This window comes from Cydia fagiglandana, chromosome 18 (genome assembly GCF_963556715.1).
Source record: "Cydia fagiglandana chromosome 18, ilCydFagi1.1, whole genome shotgun sequence".
NCBI lineage: Eukaryota > Metazoa > Arthropoda > Insecta > Lepidoptera > Tortricidae > Cydia > Cydia fagiglandana.
Window position 1 is genome coordinate 2,525,892 of NC_085949.1, and position 20,263 is coordinate 2,546,154.

The 20,263-nt window shown below is 41.2% G+C and overlaps 2 protein-coding genes across 2 annotated transcripts in view; one reads left to right on the top strand and one right to left on the bottom strand.

The window, feature by feature from the left end:
• The window catches only part of LOC134673264 (structural maintenance of chromosomes protein 2), a 41,473-nt gene extending 34,082 nt beyond the window's left edge, over positions 1-7,391 (bottom strand). Inside the window, exons 1-7 of the mRNA XM_063531229.1 lie at positions 7,096-7,391; positions 6,629-6,778; positions 6,006-6,167; positions 5,644-5,754; positions 4,301-4,422; positions 2,692-2,848; positions 1,371-1,562 (exon numbers count right to left, since the gene is read on the bottom strand). Coding sequence (XP_063387299.1) covers positions 1,371-1,562; positions 2,692-2,848; positions 4,301-4,422; positions 5,644-5,754; positions 6,006-6,167; positions 6,629-6,778; positions 7,096-7,263 — 1,062 coding nt within the window. The 5' untranslated portion in view covers positions 7,264-7,391. The remainder of the gene's footprint in view (positions 1-1,370; positions 1,563-2,691; positions 2,849-4,300; positions 4,423-5,643; positions 5,755-6,005; positions 6,168-6,628; positions 6,779-7,095) is intronic.
• A 288-nt stretch (positions 7,392-7,679) lies between these two features.
• Positions 7,680-18,399, top strand: LOC134673660 (probable cleavage and polyadenylation specificity factor subunit 2). Its single transcript, XM_063531669.1, has 14 exons — positions 7,680-8,003; positions 8,386-8,651; positions 9,208-9,453; positions 10,093-10,280; positions 10,376-10,474; positions 11,712-11,836; positions 12,327-12,473; positions 12,869-13,082; positions 14,033-14,123; positions 14,752-14,938; positions 15,554-15,644; positions 16,114-16,234; positions 16,413-16,600; positions 18,261-18,399. Exons 1-14 carry the CDS (start codon positions 7,855-7,857, stop codon positions 18,351-18,353), a joined length of 2,205 nt encoding a protein of 734 aa, XP_063387739.1. The 5' UTR covers positions 7,680-7,854; the 3' UTR covers positions 18,354-18,399.
• Positions 18,400-20,263: the final 1,864 nt, after the last annotated feature.

Genomic DNA, 20,263 nt, shown 5'->3' on the forward strand with positions numbered 1-20,263 from the left:
TGATCGGTCTGTTGCATTGGATGTAACCAACAGTCAGCAATGTAACTAAAATCGCATGCGAGTTCGCGCGCCGGCAAAATCAGTCCTAAGAGCTTTCTCATCATCCTTCAATGACCTCTCCATGATCCTAGCCTGTTTGGTCTGTGTGCTGACCGCTTCTTTAGAAATTAGACTAACCTAAGACTTACCTCACTCAATATCTTACTTTTGTCATTAAACGCCTTCTCATCATCTTTCAAAGACCTTTCCATGATCCTAGCCTGTTTGGCCTGTGTGCTGACAGCTTCTTTAGAAACTAGACTAACCTAAGACTTACCTCACTCAATATCTTCCTTTTGTCACTAAGCGCCTTCTCATCATCCTTCAATGACCATTCCATGATCCTAGCCTGTTTGGCCTGTGTGCTGACAGCTTCTTTAGAAACTAGACTAACCTAAGACTTACCTCACTCAATATCTTCCTTTTGTCATAGACTTACCTCGCTCAACATCTTCTTTCTATCATTAAGGGCCCATTTAGACGATGCGAGAACTCGCATGCGAGTTTTTTATTGCGGGTTTTGATCGGTCTGTTGCATTGGATGTAACCAACAGTCAGCAATGTAACTAAAATCGCATGCGAGTTCGCGCGCCGGCAAAATCAGTCCTAAGAGCTTTCTCATCATCCTTCAATGACCTCTCCATGATCCTAGCCTGTTTGGTCTGTGTGCTGACCGCTTCTTTAGAAATTAGACTAACCTAAGACTTACCTCACTCAATATCTTACTTTTGTCATTAAACGCCTTCTCATCATCTTTCAAAGACCTTTCCATGATCCTAGCCTGTTTGGCCTGTGTGCTGACAGCTTCTTTAGAAACTAGACTAACCTAAGACTTACCTCACTCAATATCTTCCTTTTGTCACTAAGCGCCTTCTCATCATCCTTCAATGACCATTCCATGATCCTAGCCTGTTTGGCCTGTGTGCTGACAGCTTCTTTAGAAACTAGACTAACCTAAGACTTACCTCACTCAATATCTTCCTTTTGTCATTAAGAGAGCCTTCTCATCATCTTTCAAAGACCTTTCCATGCTCCTAGCCTGTTTGACATGTGTGCTGACCGCTTCTTTAGAAACTAGACTAACCTAAGACTTACCTCACTCAATATCTTCCTTTTGACATTAAGCGCCTTCTCGTCATCCTTCAACGACCTTTCCATGATCCTAGCCTGTTTGGTTTGTGTACTGTCAGCTTCTTTAGAAACTAGGACTTACTTCACTCAATATCTTCCTTTTATCATTAAGCGCCTTCTCATCATCCTTCAATGATTGTTCCATGATCCTAGCCTGTTTGACCTGTGTGCTGACAGCTTCTTTAGAAACTAGGACTTACCTCACTCAATATTTTCCTTTTGTCATTAAGCGCCTTCTCGTCATCCTTCAACGACCTTTCCATGATCCTAGCTTGTTTGGCCTGTGTGCTGACAGCTTCTTTAGCAGCCTTGTGCGCTGCTGACGCACTAGCTTCAGTCTTCTCTACGCCGGCCAACTCTTTTTCTAAGGCTTTTAGGTTGTTGCCGGTTTGCTAGGGAATTAAAAAAAATATTACAAAAAATATACATGAATACAAATAAGGCACATTATTCATAATCAAGGTTCATATACACTTTACCTACATCGTAATACTAGAATCCCAGCAGCATGAAATCAACATCGACATATTAAAAATCATGAATTAAATTTCAAATCAAATATACACCGTGTTTTTATTGAATTCCGTTAACTTCGGGGTATGGTTAAGTACGTTTAAGAGAACTAAATGGCATAGTCAATTTACAAAAAACAATTAATTTTCCTTTTTTAAAAAAGAAAAATTAAATTTAAAAAGTAATTAAATGTAGCATGTAGCGTTGTTGTAAGACGGGCATTACATTTAACTCAACCAAACAATATGAACTCATTCTAAACATTAATCAATATGTAAACCGGCCCTAAGGCAAGTGTACACGCTTGTAGAGGCCTTATAGGCAAAAATTAAAATATTGATTATCTCCGAAATGGAGTTAATTAGTATTGGATTGTATTAGTATTGGAGTAAATGGAGTTATATTGTATGACGGTGAACGCACATATGCGTTGGGGGCAGTGAATGTGTTATAAGATTTTGGATATCTCTTAGTCATGAATATAGTAATTTTCAACAAATATTAGATGTATTAGAATATTTGTTTGGATTTATTAATTTAGACCAGCGGTCGGCAACCTTTGAAGAGTCAAGGGCCACATAGTAGGTAGTTAACGAAGTTGACGCGGGCCGCCCTTTGTTAATATTTATGACTTTATCAGACAGTCGTTTGTCAATATGAGAGGTTGGCGGGCCGCATTGCCGGCCGTCTGTTGCCGACCGCTGATTTAGACTGTGGAAAGCAGCCTAAATCAATAAATGCTGATGAATGAAGGCTAAAGTGAAATATGTATACTCTCCCGGCCGGTTTCGACCACGGCGACTGTTTCAGCTCCGTTGTTGTATACGTTCGTGTGCTCGCATGTGGCTCGCGCAGCCGATTTTATTTGCGAAGACCCGTGCGCATGACGGGCAGGAAAGCACACCATTGACGTAATTATACCTAATAGCCGTTGGTGGGCGGGCCTTCAGCTCATCCCGTCTGATGTCGAGATAATCTGAATCTGAAATAAGCTAATAGCTTACTTACATCTTCAAGTTTCTTGTGTAACTCGTTCATCTGTTTCTCCAATTCTTTAGATGTTTCCTTGTTGCTTGTGATCTCATCTTTCTTGGCTTGTATGTCGTCTTGCACTTCCGTCACTTTGTCTTGAGCTTCTTTGAGATTCTTCTCGGCTGTTACATATCTGGGAATACAAATTATATGGTCATTGGTTTATTAAAATAAAATAGTTTATTTATCAAAAAGTGTACAAGATTTTCTTAGGTAACCTATGACCGCCACTAGGCTAGGCCTGTCTCGTGGAGTCAGTTGAAAAAATATTATTTATTTTTATTATTCGTTTTATGATATAACTAAAATTGTATGTTAACGAAAGGCAAATATACTCTCGCCACTGAAAGGTGAATGTTTTTTTTGGTTTGCGAGCTTCTGTACACTACAGCAGAATTTTGTTGGTCCATTAGGTAGGCTTTTAGTCATGATTTAAAGCAACCAATAGCATTGCATTGTCGGATTGGTGGTGGAAGGTTATTCCAGCACTTTGTGGCAGCGTAATGAAAGCTGTGACTTAAGCATAGCATAGTAGTCATAGAGCATGTCTGATACAAATACAAAATACAAAATTCTTTATTTCATTAAAAACCATTACATATTTTTACCAATGGCTGGTGTCTCCCTGTAAGTTATTTACAAAATAACCTGTGCTGGGAGGCACCGCTCTTCCATATCTAATTTACAATTTATTTAGTAATTATACTATCATATACCTAACTATTATATGTGTGTGTGCGTGTGTGTGTGTGTGTGTGTGTGTGTGTGTGTGTGTGTGTGAGTGTGTGTATTTGTGCGGCTTGGCTAGGCTACATATCCTAACAAGTCTTCCACCTGATCGTAATTTTTATCTACTAACCAATTTACTACCTTATTTTTTACATCGTATTGTAGCTTTGGGTATATATCTAGTGCTTTGTTTAATATATTGTATAGGTGCGAAGAACGTTTATTATATTGCCTATTAGCAAAAGTGGTGTTGGTTTTAAATGATGTGTTGATAGATGGTCAATTTTCCCAAGTTTAGAGAGACTTGATTTGAAAAGAAACCCAACACTACAGAGGGTTTTTTATAACTTAATGTATTTTATTTTAAGTGTAGTTCTTGTAAGCTTTTTGTGCTGACCGACCTGTAGGCTACATATAGCCGGCTGACGTTCTCCAGTTCTCTGACCACTGGCACTCTTGGAACTGCGATCTCTCGTCCTGCAGCTTTTAAAACTAGACTGATTGATTTTATTTTAAGTGTAGTTCTTTTAAGGCTTTTGTGCTGACCGACCTGTAGGCTACATATAGCCGACTGACGTTCTCCAGCTCTCTGACCACCTTCTGGTACTCTTGGAACTGCGATCTCTCGTCCTGCAGCTTTTAAAACTAGACTGATTGATTTTATTTTAAATGTAGTTCTTGTAAGCCTTTTGTGTTGACCGACCTGTAGGCTACATATAGCCGACTGATGTTCTCCAGTTCTCTGACCACCTTCTGGTACTCTTGGAACTGCGATCTCTCGTCCTGCAGCTTTTAAAACTAGACTGATTGATTTTATTTTAAGTGTAGTTCTTGTAAGCCTTTTGTGCTGACCGACCTGTAGGCTACATATAGCCGGCTGACGTTCTCCAGCTCTCTGACCACCTTCTGGTACTCCTGGAACTGCGATCTCTCGTCCTGCAGCTTTTGCAGCTTCGGCGCGATGTCCTCTCGGATGATCTGTGCGAGATGAAACAAAGTATTTATAGTTTATTTTATATACCTATCTAGACTATGATCTAAAACGATGTAAGGTGTGCAATAAAGAGTATTGTATTGTAATGTAGGCTTTTCAGTGTAATGTAGAGGTTTCCAAACCTAGGCCGGATAAAATTCCTTACAATTTGGCCTACGAAATCGTATATTTGGCCCTGTCCGCGAAACTGTAGGTTTGTTTTACATTTTAAGAACCACTTTAAATTGGGATGAACTTATTCGTTTGAGAGAATAATGAAACAAAACAAATGATAATTTGCTTAGTTTCTGAAAGGTTCTGATTAGTTTTTTAGGGTTCCGTACTCAAAGGGTAAAACGGGACCCTATTACTAAGACTTCGCTGTCCGTCCGTCCGTCTGTCCGTCTGTCTGTCACCAGTCACAGTTGAAATTTTCACAGATGATGTATTTCTGTTGCCGCTATAACAACAAATACTAAAAACAGAATAAAATAAAGATTTAAGTGGGGCTCCCATACAGCAAACGTGATTTTAGACCAAAGTTAAGCAACGTCGGGCGTGGTCAGTACTTGGATGGGTGACCGTTTTCTTTTTGCATTTTTTTCAGTTTTTTTTTGCTTTATGGTACGGAACCCTTCGTGCGCGAGTCCGATTCGCACTTGCCCGGTTTTTTATGATATAGGAGTGTACATAGTGATATGCCTTACGAGGTTACCCTCGAGTCCCAGAATCTAAATTTACCAGTCTAAAACAACCTTAAAATTTCAGAATTTTTTGATTATCATTGTGGACGCGACATCGTCCATGGGAATCAAAAGGTTAATATATTATATACCGCGGCCACATACTCAGAGACGAGTGACATGGGAAGTAGCGAGGGAAGTAGGCAGAGACGTAGTGTGGCCGCGGCGCACTCGTCATGCCCACCGCTCCCTATTTTGTCGGTTTTTTGGCGCGAGTCAAAGAACCGACAAGGAGCGTCGCGAATGATCGCGCGATTATGGCAGTGTGTGGCCGGAGCTGGCAACATAGCGGAAGCATCTGGCCGAGGTAAGGCCCCCCCCACATCTGGCGTCTTTCGAGCGTCGGCGTCTGTCGGCGTCGGTCCACCACTATGGAAAATGACGTCGCTGCGCAGTTGCGTCGACGTTGCGTCGACGTCGGCCATAGAATTGTAGACACCGACGCTCGAAAGACGCCAGATGTGGGGGGGCCCTAATACCTACATCATTGAGTTCCCTTAGCTTAGCATCTTTCTTCTCAATGGTCTTCTGGGCGGCCTGCTTCTTGGCTTCGTACATGCGGGTCCCGGCCGCCTCTTCTACCATTGAGAGTATCTGTTAATACACCATTAATTTAATTAAACCGATTAATTTCTTCTTATTTCCTTATTGAATAAAGAATGAGAATTATCTGCGCTTGAAGATTTGATTTAACTAGAGCAAGGGTTCCTAAATCCGTAAAAATAACATTTTCCTTGCAGAAAAGAAGCACTATTTTTTTTTATTGAAATATTTTCATAGACAGTAAATTTAATTTGTTCTTAAGAGTAAGCAACTCATGTTTTTGAATAATACTGCTGCAATACCTCAGGTGGCTTCATATTGAGCACTTTAGTGATGCGGCCCTGCATAATGAGGAAGTGAGGGTTGTTAACGTTGAGTTGAACGGAGCAGAACAGGTCACTGACTCGCTTGTTCTGGACGTTGATGCCGTTGATGAGATACTTGTTCTTGCCGCCCATGACCACCTAGAAAACATCAATTTATACACCAATAGAGTCCGTGCGGAAAGAGAAGAGTCGTGGAATGTATTGGGCCCCATACAAGATTCTATTACTCATCAAGATGATTCTTACAAGCCCGCACTGAATGAGTTTGCTTAATTATTTATTATTAATATCATATCTTTGTTTTGTCTTCATCACCCACCTACTTAGTATTAGTTCTATGACTCTCTAGACTAGAGTATAATCATCATTGTCATTGGTTTTTCATAAGTATGCCAAATTTCAGCTTAATTAGATAGCTGCTAAATTTGTTATTTCTTAAAAGGCCATGGAGCAAACTATGGATATTTAATCATCAATGATCAAATTCAATACAATATATATTTTTATAATAATGCATGCAGTTTATTGCCAGAGCTTAACATTTACTTAGTGTTGTCAATCTCCATAGAAGCCTTTAGTAATTATAAAAAAGTACTAACCTGCCGAGTAACAGTAATTTCATCGTGGTTCTCATAGCCTATAGGGCATTGATTCCTGTCTCGGTTATCAAATGTGATGCTAACAGTGGCCTTAGTGATGCCCGCCTGTCCATGCTTGTAGATTAACTCTTGAAGACTTCCGGCTCGCACCTATATATCATAAGATTCATAAGTAATTGTAGAATTCTGTATAAAAAATCATTTTGTTGATGCCTAATGAATGGCCAGATGTAAAGAAACTTGTTTTATCCAGTTCTTGAAACTTTAATCTTAATCTAATTGAATATTTACTAAATCTATATCTATTGTAATTTCTGGATATAATAGCGCTATTGGTTTTCCATGTACTAAAATAAAATAAAATAAATAAATAAATAAACAAACGTCTTTTGTAATGGCTATGTCTCAGAACGCAGATGGCGGGAGTTCACAATACAAACACAGTAAATTATAAAAATCATACGTACGTTGGATAAATTGGTAATTCCGAGCACGAAACAAATAGAATCCAGGATATTTGATTTTCCGGTGCCGTTTAGACCCGTGATAGCGTTAAATTCAGGGTCAAACCCGGTGATCTCAACACGGTTCCCGTAGGACTTGAATCCGTCCAACACGATAGATTTGATATACATTTTGCTGTCAACATATACATCGAAGTATAAATTACATTAAATTCAGCTTAATGTTTTATAATTATGAGAAAACACAAAATCCCTCCAAATCGGGAACCGTTGGTGTTTGACAATTTTGACAATATGACACAAGTTTAGTTTTTTTTCTTGCGTATGGTACGTTCCGTTACCAAATCCAGTTTGCTAATTAAAAATTACATTTCGGTGAAAATGCATAGGATATCTAGCATAATTATTAGAATTATCTTAAAATGTTAAATGGGTCTAAGAGAGTGAATTACTTGTAAAATTACTGATTTCTTAAAGCTAATACAGTAGCTGAATTTGAGCTGAATGCAATAGGGATTTGATGGAATTATTCAGAATGGCAGACTGTTGAACTATGTTCTGGTCTGTCCGCCGAAAAAAAAAACAAAACGTCTGTTTGCCGCTGTCTGGAATCTTGTTCTGCAAAATAAATATAAAGAAAAAATAATATAGTAATGTGCTGAATTATTACCAATTTACGCTCAGTGATTCTTCTATTAGTGTGGATAAATTATGATTTAAGCGTAAAAGCTAGTTATATACGGCGTTCATTCTGCCGGCGTCATGACTTCAATTATCAAGCTACATTGCCTCTCTGGGGCTGGAGATGAGACTCCGCCGTGCTACGTACTCCAAGTGGATGAGTTTAAGTTCCTCCTCGACTGTGGATGGGACGAGAAGTTCGATATGGAGTTCATAAAAGAGCTCAAGAGGTCAGTTTGAGGTTATGTTTTGGTAGCTTTATGTGCCCTGAGAAACTTATTTTCATCGTTTCTCAGCCTTCATATGCCTCGCGCATTTGAGAGTCGTCCAGGCCTTATCTCATTTACGAGAGCGAACCACTAGTTACATCTCATATATGTGTTTCAATACCAAGAAGTGACAAGGGATATGACCTATTTTCAAAAATGTACTGCCTATAAAAATATTAACTATAGTACAGAATTTATTATTGCCAGTATAAAATAAATATAAATAGACACACGAATAAAAAATGCTAACCTGCTTATTAAGTAAACTTGAATTCAACAAGAGATTTGATTTGACTTTCCTACTTCGAGTATAAAGTATGCCAATTATTTTTTCTAATTTCAGACATGTAAACAGCATAGACGCAGTCCTCCTTTCCCACTCCGACCCAATGCACCTCGGGGCCCTGCCATATGCAGTGGGTAAACTGGGTCTGAACTGCCCCATCTATGCCACCCTGCCGGTGTACAAGATGGGTCAGATGTTCATGTATGACCTTTACCAGGCACATAAGAATGTGTCGGACTTTGATCTGTTTACGCTGGACGATGTGGACGCTGCGTTTGATAGTATTGTGCAGTTGAAGTATAATCAAAGTGTTGATATGAAAGGTGAGTGCTGTTGTTTCTCTGCCTGTTTAATCATAAAACTTTAAAGGCCAGGCCAGGATGCGTGTGCGTAGACGTGCATGTGCGCTTGCGTTAAAATGTAGGAGCCGAGAACGCACAAGTCACGCAAGCGGTGTGTCGTCTATCATAAGGTACCGTATATTACAACGCGCATATGTGCACGTCTACGCACACGCACCTGGTGTGCACAGGCCTTAAATGCGTTTGTTATCATTTGTCTCGTTCTAGCAAACACAAATGTCAAAGTGTTTGTGAACAATGTTCATAGTCAAGCTACACTGCAGCTCTCTACTTTTGACAAATGAACAGATCTATGTTAATCTGAAAATAAGGACATAGGTATTTTAGTAATTTAAAAATAATTAGGACAATTTAAATGCATTCTGGTAAATAAAAAACATTGTGGAACAAAACGTACATAATAAAAAAAAATGTGACAAGTATCCTTTAACATATGTTTGAAATGCTCTGCGAATACCTGCAACTCTCATTCTTATTTCTATCTAATTTGAGTCAGATAGTTATTAACTACTTTCAGGCAAGGGCTTAGGCCTGCGCATCACGCCCCTACCCGCCGGCCATTCCTTGGGCGGCACAATCTGGCGCATCGCCGCCCCTGGCGAAGAAGATATAGTATACGCACCAGACTTCAACCACAAGAAAGAAAGGCATCTTAACGGCTGTGAGATTGAGCGGATCATGAGACCGTCACTGCTCTTGCTGGGAGCGATGAATGCTGACTATGTGCAGCCGAGGCGGAGACTCCGGGACGAGAAACTTATGAGTAAGTTGAGTCGGACTTTCACATGAGGCTTTGGCTTCTTTGTAAATATTTTTGTTGAAACATTAAGAAAAAAAATACGGCTATATATATTATATAAGGAACTCCTTTATTTCCAGTCTTCCATACACATTACTCCTTTTTAATACCTCATTGCTAGTAAATTGGAATGTCGCCCGCTTAATAATAAGCCGTTACCTCAGCCTATGAACGCGTGCAACTCCAGAGTAAATACCTACGCGTTGCCGTCATTTTAAGAGGTATCGTCTTGTCTTGGGTCGTCCCATTCGTTTTTCGTCAAGTTCTTATATTAGTCCTATTCTGCTTTCATCACCCATTCTACATTGGTTACAATCATCGGTGGCTTTCAATGTAGAATGAGTGACGAAAGCAGAATAGGACTAATTTAAGAACTTGACGAAAAACGAATGGGACGACCCAAGACGATACCCTGTAAACTCCGTTTTTAGAAAACCTATACAGTAGTTTTCTAGAAAACCTTGGCAAAGTTTATGGTACCATGGTACAGTCAGTATCAAACAGATAGTGACGCCCAAAGTGGCCAAATATACGCAGCCGTCACTTTCTATTTGGCGCTGACTGTACAACAAATAAATTGATCTGTTTATTTTTTCATTACAGCAACAATATTAAGCACCCTCCGTGGCGGCGGCAGCGTGCTAGTCTGCACAGACACGGCCGGTCGAGTACTAGAGTTAGCCCACATGTTAGACCAACTCTGGCGAAATAAGGACTCCGGCCTGGTTGCATACACTTTGCTGTTGCTGTCTAACGTCAGCTACAATGTGGTCGAGTTCGCCAAGTCCCAGGTTAGATAATAGTATAACAAGAGTACTAAATTCGAGAGTAGAAGTACAAAACGAGATGTACGAATTTTTTTTGTGAAAATTTATTTTGCTTACAGATAGAATGGATGAGCGATAAACTGACCCGAGCCTTTGAAGGGGCCCGGAGCAACCCGTTTCTTCTCCGTCACCTGCAACTCTGCCATTCCGTGGTTGAGGTAATTAAAACTGTTTAATAAATAAATCCCTACATAAAATACAAATGCGAAAGTAACTCTGTCTGTCTATATTAGAGATGCAACGGATAGTTGTTTGGCCGGATACCGGATATTCGGCCTGACCATCAGCCGAATATCCGGTATCCGGCGGCCTAATATTCGGCCAGCGGAACTATACCTACATTTCGGTTTTACAGGTGCGCATTCTGCAGGTTTGACCTGTTTCCTAGTGAACGTTCGCGCGGACACATTTCTAGGTTCGAAATGAGTGCGCGTGCAAGTCAATGGAATGTTTAAATTGTTTTAAAATAATAATCAAGTACGATTATGATCAAGACTGTTTCTTAAATCCAATTAGTTTACTCCGAAATCAAGCAATTTTACTATCCGGTATCTGGCCAGATAGTAGGTCACTATCCGGTATCCGGCCAGATATTCAAATCACCGAATAACCGAATATCCGGTGCATCTCTAGTCTATATGCTACCACTTCACGCTTTAAGGGTTGATTGCACCAAACCGTCTGTCACCTTTAAAGCGTTCGCTAAATTTTATTGTATGGGAAGTTTCATACCACACTGCTGATTGACGTTAATCGGTCCGTTAAATGTGGTTCGTGCAACTGGCCCTAAGTCGCTAAAACGTAGCATACTAATCGACAAAAATGCAAATCGGTTGAGAAATGCGTCCTTACCTGTCGAAATAACAACTGGATATAAAAGGATTTTTACCCAATACAGAAACGGAGACGCTTCGATTGCGCTCTGCGTTCACTTTGTCAGTTATACCAAAGACATATTATGTAACTTCGTATAAGATGAATAAAGTCTAAGGAAAAAACGTGCCTCGGAAATCGAAGAAAAAGTCATTCTCGGATAGATGCCGCACACACCTTTAGCCTACTCTCGGCTAGATGGCGTGACGACACCGTTTCATATTTAACAATTTTAACACATAGGTATCAGTGAATGAACATGGATCATAATTATATAAAAATAATAAAATCATTTATCCATATTTTTGATAATTTTATACGTTTTTATTTTGAGTTTTAGTCGTGTGTCGATAGATGGCAGTAAATTTACTGTGACTACAAAATTAACAATGACAGGTCCCCTCTATACTATCTATTATTTTTGGTTATACGTAATTTATTGCTTATAATATGCTTGTGCATTATATTGCTATTTTTCTATGCTAACCACTGTTTTGATATAATATGTTTACCGTTACTCAGGTGACGCGGACCCCAGGGCCGAAGGTGGTGCTGGCCTCCTTCCCGGACCTGGAGTGCGGGTTCGCCAGGGACCTGTTCCTGCAGTGGGCTCCCAACCCTCAGAACTCCATCATACTCACACACAGGTACTTTATACTCACTCACATTGTTAGAACCGATGGCCACTAGGACAGGAAGATGATATCTGACCAAGATCGCTGGGCAGTGTTGTATGATGGCAGCCCGTTGTTAAGGGTCACTGCAGGGAAAGGGGACTCCGGGGCTGAAGGTGGTGCTGGCCTCCTTCCCGGACCTGGAGTGCGGCTTCGCCAGGGACCTGTTCCTGCAGTGGGCTCCCAACCCTCACGCACAGGTATGACTTATTGACGTGAAAATCGAGACGGAAAAAAAAATAGAGAGGTTCCGAAATGTCAATTCTAGAGGCCTTTTGGTCTCAAGGGACCGGGACTGGACCTGTGGTAGCAATTATTGAGGTTTCCCATTTATCCAGCTGCTAATTGACCAGGTTTCACTGTATATAGTTATTTCGAAGTTTTTGCAAAACAACGATTCCGATCTCTGCGCTCTGTATAAGCGTATTATTGTGGTGACATAAAGAAATTACAATTTTTGCAGATCCTCACCCGGTACTTTAGCTCGTGACCTCATCGAGAACGGCGGAGACAGAACGTTGGAGTTAGTGGTGCGGCGACGAGTGAGGCTGGAGGGCGCCGAGCTGGAGGAGTTCATGCAACAGCGCGCCAAGGTCAACAACTCCGTCAAGTGAGTCCATATCGGCTAATAACAAACTTCCATATTGCTCATAGATCTCATAATAAAGTCATCACTCTCGCGACCTCATAGAGAACGGCGGAGACAGAACGTTAGAGTTAGTGGTGCGGCGACGAGTGAGGCTGGAGGGCGCCGAGCTGGAGGAGTTCATGCAACAGCGCGCCAAGGTCAACAACTCCGTCAAGTGAGTTCATATCGGCTACTAATAAACTTCCATATTGCTCATAGATCTCATAAACAAGCCTTTATTTAACATATTTAGGTCTAATCATCATCTTCCTCGCGTTGTTGCGTTGTTGTTGTTGTTGCGTGTTATTGTAGTTGTTATGTTGTTGTTGCGTATTGTTGTTGTTATGTTATTTAACATGTTTAGGCCTATACGACCTTATTTATGTTGACAGGGAAGAAGTAGCAGGCCTATCATCCGACTCAGACTCGGACGGTGACCTCGAAATGTGGGTGGTAACGGGCCGTCACGACATCCCGGTCCGACACGACACCCGTCCGACGGGGTGCTTCAAGAGCAACAAGCGACATCACGCTATGTACCCCTGTCATGAGGACAGGGCGAGGACTGATGACTACGGGGAGGTTATACGGGTGAGTCCGAGTACGATACGATACCGGTCCGACACGACACCCGTCCGACGGGCTGCTTCAAGAGCAACAAGCGACATCACGCTATGTACCCGTGTCATGAGGACAGGGCGAGGACTGATGACTACGGGGAGGTTATACGGGTGAGTCAGTACGATACGATATCGGTCCGACACGACACCCGTCCGACGGGCTGCTTCAAGAGCAACAAGCGACATCACGCTATGTACCCGTGTCATGAGGACAGGGCGAGGACTGATGACTACGGGGAGGTTATACGGGTGAGTCAGTACGATACGATACCGGTCCGACACGACACCCGTCCGACGGGCTGCTTCAAGAGCAACAAGCGACATCACGCTATGTACCCGTGTCATGAGGACAGGGCGAGGACTGATGACTACGGGGAGGTTATACGGGTGAGTCAGTACGATACGAGACCGGTCCGACACGACACCCGTCCGACGGGCTGCTTCAAGAGCAACAAGCGACATCACGCTATGTACCCGTGTCATGAGGACAGGGCGAGGACTGATGACTACGGGGAGGTTATACGGGCGAGTCCGAGTACGATACGATACCGGTCCGACACGACACCCGTCCGACGGGCTGCTTCAAGAGCAACAAGCGACATCACGCTATGTACCCGTGTCATGAGGACAGGGCGAGGACTGATGACTACGGGGAGGTTATACGGGTGAGTCCGAGTACGATACGATATCGGTCCGACACGAAACCCGAAAAAAAAATTAAAATGCACCGTGATAGACAGATGATGTATTTTAGTTGTTGACATAACAACAAACACTAAAAAGTTCGGAATCCTATTGAGGTCGAGTCAGACTCGCACTTGGCCGGTTTTTTTTAATTTAGTGTTCCACTGCTGGGTAAAGTGCTGTTGTTTCTTTATGTATAGTAATGAATGTGTAGTAGTAGTAATGTTTATTCCGCAGCCCGAGGACTACCGGCTGGCCGAGGTGGTGGACGCGGAGGGCGAGGTGCGCGACGTGGCGCCGCAGCCGCCGCCCGCGCAGGAGCCCGAAGGTGCGCTCTTGCCAACCGACATACCGAGCATTGAATGTAAAAATGGAATCTTAAGCGTTGCGAGGGTTTCAAAGCACCAGGGTTAAACAAAATTTGTCCTCGAGTGAAACACAAAATTTTTCACCATACCAACCCAAAGCAAATATTAAATGTAAAATTTCAAACAAAATAAAACCAAATGAAATCCAAATGAATGTATTAGGTAAATATTTATTATCCAAAATCATCTTTTAAAAGTCAATTCTACCAGCAAACATAAGAAAGCAACTCAAAATTTGCATTTGCATTACTTTGCCTCGCATGTGAATAAAATGCTATCAGTTTTTGAAGTGCAAAATAAGCTTTTCCGAGCTGGTGCGGTGAAAAAAACATTACTTAACGAAAGATTTGGCGATCGTACGGGTTTTAACGTTTTACTTCAATAACTCTGGAAGTAATACTTCTGTTTAAAATTCTGCTATTCAAATCCCTCGGCTATATCACTAGTTACAGGTTGATTCACGAAAGCCGGCACGAATGGAATGAACGAAACTTTGAAATTTGTGTAAGCCCCGTCTAAAAATAAATAAAACTGATGAAATTATATTTGTTTTAGATGTATTAGTTTATAATAATATTTTTTTTACAGAGGAAGAAATGGAAATACCAAGTAAATGCCTAACGACAGTTCGCCAAGTACCTATAAAGGCGTCCGTCCAATATATAGAGCTAGAGGGCCGTTGTGACGGCGAGTCTCTGCTCCGAGTAGTCGCCCAGGCGAAGCCGCGGGCTATAGTAGGCCTGCGGGCCAACCAGGCCGCTCTACAGACTCTCAGGTGACCACTATATACGTCAAGTACCTATAAAGGCATTCGTCCAGTACATGGAGCTAGAGGGCCGTTGCGACGGCGAGTCTCTGCTCCGAGTAGTCGCCCAGGCGAAGCCGCGGGCTATAGTAGGCCTGCGGGCCAACCAGGCCGCTCTACAGACTCTCAGGTGACCACTATATACGTCAGACACCTATAAAAGCGTCCATCTAGTACACAGATATATTAAGCAGTCGCGCGAGCGAAGGCGCGGGCTAATAGTAGGTCTACGGGCTAACCAGACTGCTCTGCAGACCCGTAGGCCGTAGGTGACTAGTTTTTTTGTGAGCACTAAATACATCCTATTTGTCGAAGAATAAGTATTAAGGATTTTGAATATAAAGCTATTTATAATGGAGTGTAAGGAGACTTGGAAATAAAAATATAACATTAGAAACTTCACGATTTTTACACATTATTATTAACTAAAACGGAAATTTACCCTTCCCCTTCGCTATCCCTGAGAAAGGCTGGCCAAAGATGATATCAACATCAGCAGAGACTGCGCGATTTTTCGAACTATCTGCACTTTTTCTTATCTAATTTTCCCGTGTCAGTCGTCAATAAAATTTGATAATTTTGCAGGAAATACTGTGAAACCGAGGGCATAGAGAAAATATTCACGCCGGAGCGCGGCGAAACTGTTGACGCCACCACCGAGTCGCACATCTACCAGGTACCACTCCGACAAATATTGTAGAAGTAGACCATATTTATAATTGCAGGGTTGACGTTCCGTAGTCTTGAGAGGAAAGAGGGCAGTTGCTTTTCGGTGAAGGAAAACATCGCGAGGAAACCGGACTAACCCATTTAGGCCTAGTTTCCCCTCTGGGTTGAAAGGTCAGATGGCAGTCGCTTTCGTAAAAACCTACGTTAAATCACGGGATTAGTTGTCAAAGCGGACCCCAGGGAGCCTGTTCAAGCTATATACAAAAAATTGTATCAAAGTATTTTCAATTATGTTAATATATTCAGAGACGAAAATGAAGACTACGTTTCGCGTTTGTATGAAAAGGCGATTTCACACACCCTCCACTTTCGTCTTAGCTTTGAACGGACGACCCAGGGTCAGTTAAGGAACGAATTATCTTAAAAAGTTTAAGTTATTCCTGTGAATCCTGTGACACGTTTGTTGTTTATTGCAGGTGAAGCTGACGGACGCCGTGATGAGCTCGCTGTCGTGGAAGCAGGCCGGCGGCGCCGAGTTGGCGTGGCTCTCCGGCGTGCTGCAGCCGCGAGCCCGGCCCAGGGAGCCCGGGGCACCCGGTGAGCTGCGTTGTTATTGTTAGCTGCCCCACCCCCCCTCTGGAGCCATGACCTTCTGTGGCCTCTGCCCCCCCAGGCCTATCACCTCGCCACCTCCTAGTTCACTGGCTGGCTACGCCCTTGGCGGTGTCGAATCCGAGCGTCTAATATTATCTAACTATTGACATTGTCCCTACAGAGGAGGAGCCTTCAGAAGACGTAGTGATGTCCTTAGAGCCCGGTGGTGAAGGCGCGGCGCACTGCGCGGCCTACATCAACGCCATACGACTGTCTGAACTTAGAGCAGCCTTAGCTAGACGAGGGCTGGCGGCCGAGTTTTCACACGGCGCTCTAGAGTGCTGTAATGGCACACTCGCTATAAGACGGGTGAGTTTGATATATAAAAGTCTTCAGACGTAGTGACGTCATTAGAACCCGGTGTTGAAGCGCGGCGCACTGCGCGGCCTACATCAACGCTATACGACTGTCTGAACTTAGAGCAGCCTTAGCTAGACGAGGGCTGGCGGCCGAGTTTTCACACGGCGCTCTAGAGTGCTGTAATGGCACACTCGCTATAAGACGGGTGAGTTTGATATATAAAAGTCTTCAGACGTAGTGACGTCATTAGAACCCGGTGTTGAAGCGCGGCGCACTGCGCGGCCTACATCAACGCTATACGACTGTCTGAACTTAGAGCAGCCTTAGCTAGACGAGGGCTGGCGGCCGAGTTTTCACACGGCGCTCTAGAGTGCTGTAATGGCACACTCGCTATAAGACGGGTGAGTTTGATATATAAAAGTCTTCAGACGTAGTGACGTCATTAGAACCCGGTGTTGAAGCGCGGCGCACTGCGCGGCCTACATCAACGCTATACGACTGTCTGAACTTAGAGCAGCCTTAGCTAGAAGAGGGCTGGCGGCCGAGTTTTCACACGGCGCGCTAGAATGCTGTAATGACACGCTCGCTATAAGGCGGGTGAGCTAGATACAGAGAAGAACGTAAAGGCAGGCGTGGCTCACTACGCGATTTCGTTGCTTTGCTACAGGTAGCTAAAAGTACATCCGTTCGGCCCCAATTTTGGGGTTTGCCATAAGCCGCGCGTGGCGCTGTCGCCACCCAGCAGCCATATCTGTGCTGATCGTAACAGACGCCTTTTGTTAGAGAGTGAGTCTTCTGTACTTAGTACTATTATTTATTCTGTGGTAAAGGACCGATTTTTTTTGGAGATCGACCAGTTCTATACGATTTCTTACATTTTATTGAAAATATATTGTAAGTATAGCAACTATATACATAAACGCAATACTTCATCGTCAAAGCAGCAATTTTCTTTTCTTCCACTGTTCAAGACAACTTCAAGTTTCAACTTAAGTGTGACGTCACGATCAAGTATCGTTTAGTAACGGCAAAGAGAATTTAGACTAGAGGAATATTGTCAAAGTAGATTATGTAGTCAGTACATTTACTGCCATCTTTCGACACAAATTATTGTTGAAGAGTTCTACTTTATAGTTCGTTTTTTTAGCATTAGAAAGAACTTGCAAGAAGGTAAGCGATCTTGTATTGCCTTTTAATTGAAAAACGCTTTTTAAAAATTAAAAACTATTACTTATGAATGCAGAAGAATATAAATGATCGTATTAGATTCATAATTTTTACATATTTGCCGTAACTTATTTTTAAAATGTGTTTTTCAATTAATAGACACATCAAGATTGTTTACCTTATTTCTAATGCTAAAAAAAACGAACTATAGGAGCATTCCACGGCCTGTCCCGTACAAACGCATTTTATTTCCTGTGTTGCGACATTTTTTTCGGCATTTAAAGCAGGCGATTATTTTTCTGTGCATATTTTTGACCATTTGTCATAGAAAAGGAAACTCTTATGCCTGCAAATCTTCAGAAAATTCGCGTTTGTACGGGACAAACGGTAGACAATTTCATGGGATGCTCCTTTATAGCCTAAATCGTAAACTGTACCTTGATTGTCCTTGATATTGTCAATTCTAGCCATGCTGACATAACAGTGACCTATTTGGTTTCAGTTGGAGAATGGTCGAGTGGCACTAGAAGGCGTGTTATCTGAAGAGTATTATAAAGTACGTGAACTGTTGTATGAGCAGTTCGCCATCGTGTAGCGGCTGTGAGATGTATGGAATATTGGTTAAGAATAAATCGTTTAAAATAAAATATAGTTTTGCTAATCATTTTCCCTATACAATATAACGTAAACACGCCAATAATCGACCTGTTAAGACCAGCAATGTTCGACAACTAGCTGTATATCTATTGCTTCGACATTATGATTGAAAATGTCGATTATTAGAGCTGTGTCGGGCACTGGAGCCTGTAAGTTAGTTTTGATTTTGGCTAACACATTATAACTATTAAACTGAGCCAAGTCAATACCGCCCAATTGCACTTCTGCCCACCATTTCAAAGTTATTTGAAAAAGCTATGGTAAACCGCGTGTATAATTTCTTTGAAAAATATGGGATATTAGATAAAAATCAGTTTGGATTCAGAAAAAAACACTCCACCGTATTAGCCGTTTACCACTATATTCAAGAAATTCTTAGTCACATAAATAACAAAAACTACGCCATTGGATTACTTCTGGATATGTCAAAAGCCTATGACCGCGTATCACATGATATTCTGTTGCGAAAATTATATGGCATGGGGATCAGAGGTAACGCATATAGATGGTTTCAAACATATCTACAAAACCGGCAGCAGTGTGTACAAATCAACTGGTACTATAAAAACTCGGGAGAGACAAAAACCGTAACCTCAAAAATGCGACATATAACATGTTCAATCCCCCAGGGAAGTGTAACTGGTTGTCTCCTATTCCTCGCTTATATAAACGACTTGCCCAAAATACTAAACATAAACACTAAATGCGTGATGTTTGCTGACGACGTGTCCATACTCATAAGTAGTGATAGTAGCACAGAATGTAACGAGCGCTTGTCAGAAGTATCAAAAACAGTTTGCGAATGGCTAGTAAACCATAATTTAGAAATAAATATAAGCAAAACTAAAATAATACAATTTAAACCCACACAAAAAGCTGCATTAGAAATGACATTACAGATAAATAATACAATTATTGAAGAAGTAGCTGAATTTAAATTATTACGAATAACAATTGATTCAAGTATAAATTGGAAATATCATATTCAATCCATCAAGAGTAAATTGAGTAGCTTTATATATGCACTAAGTGTTCTCAAGGCCAATACAAATCAGAAAACCGCGTTATCAGCCTATTTTGCCTTCGCCCATGCATGGCTCCAATATGGTGTAATATTATGGGGAGCCAGCACTGATGTACACCAGTTACTCATATTACAAAAGAAATGCATCCGCATTCTATCAAATACTCGGGTACCAGATAGCTGTGTTCCACATTTCATTAAACTTGAAATCCTTACGTTACCCTCTATTTATATTCTAGAAGCAGCTCTATTTGTTTGGAAGAACATGAATTTATTTAAACAAAAAGTAATAAAATCACAGAGACGAAATAAATTAAACCAGCTAGAATTACCAATTTCAACATTAGCAATGTTCAGAAATGGTCCGTATTACCGATGTATACTAATAGCGAATAAAATACCAGACGTAATAAAAAACGAAACCAAAGATGAATTGTTCAAACGAAAACTTAAAGATCTGTTAATTAAAAGGTGCTATTACTCTGTTGAGGAATTCTTAAATGATACAACCTTATCGAACTAAAAATATAGGTACATATTAATGTAAATGTTATAATAAAATGTATCATCCTCAAATAAAATGTATCATTTTCTTTTACACTCAATTGATAAGCAATGAATAAATATTTTTAATTTATTATTAATTATACAACATAAATGTTTTTTTTTTAATTATATACTTATACATAAATATAATTAATTTATTTTATTGTCGATGTTAAATTTAACCAATTACCTTGTAAACTAGTCAAACCGAAAACTATTTTTAATACATTTTAAATTTCTTAATAATTTTCCACTACAAAATCGTGTCATGTTGCATG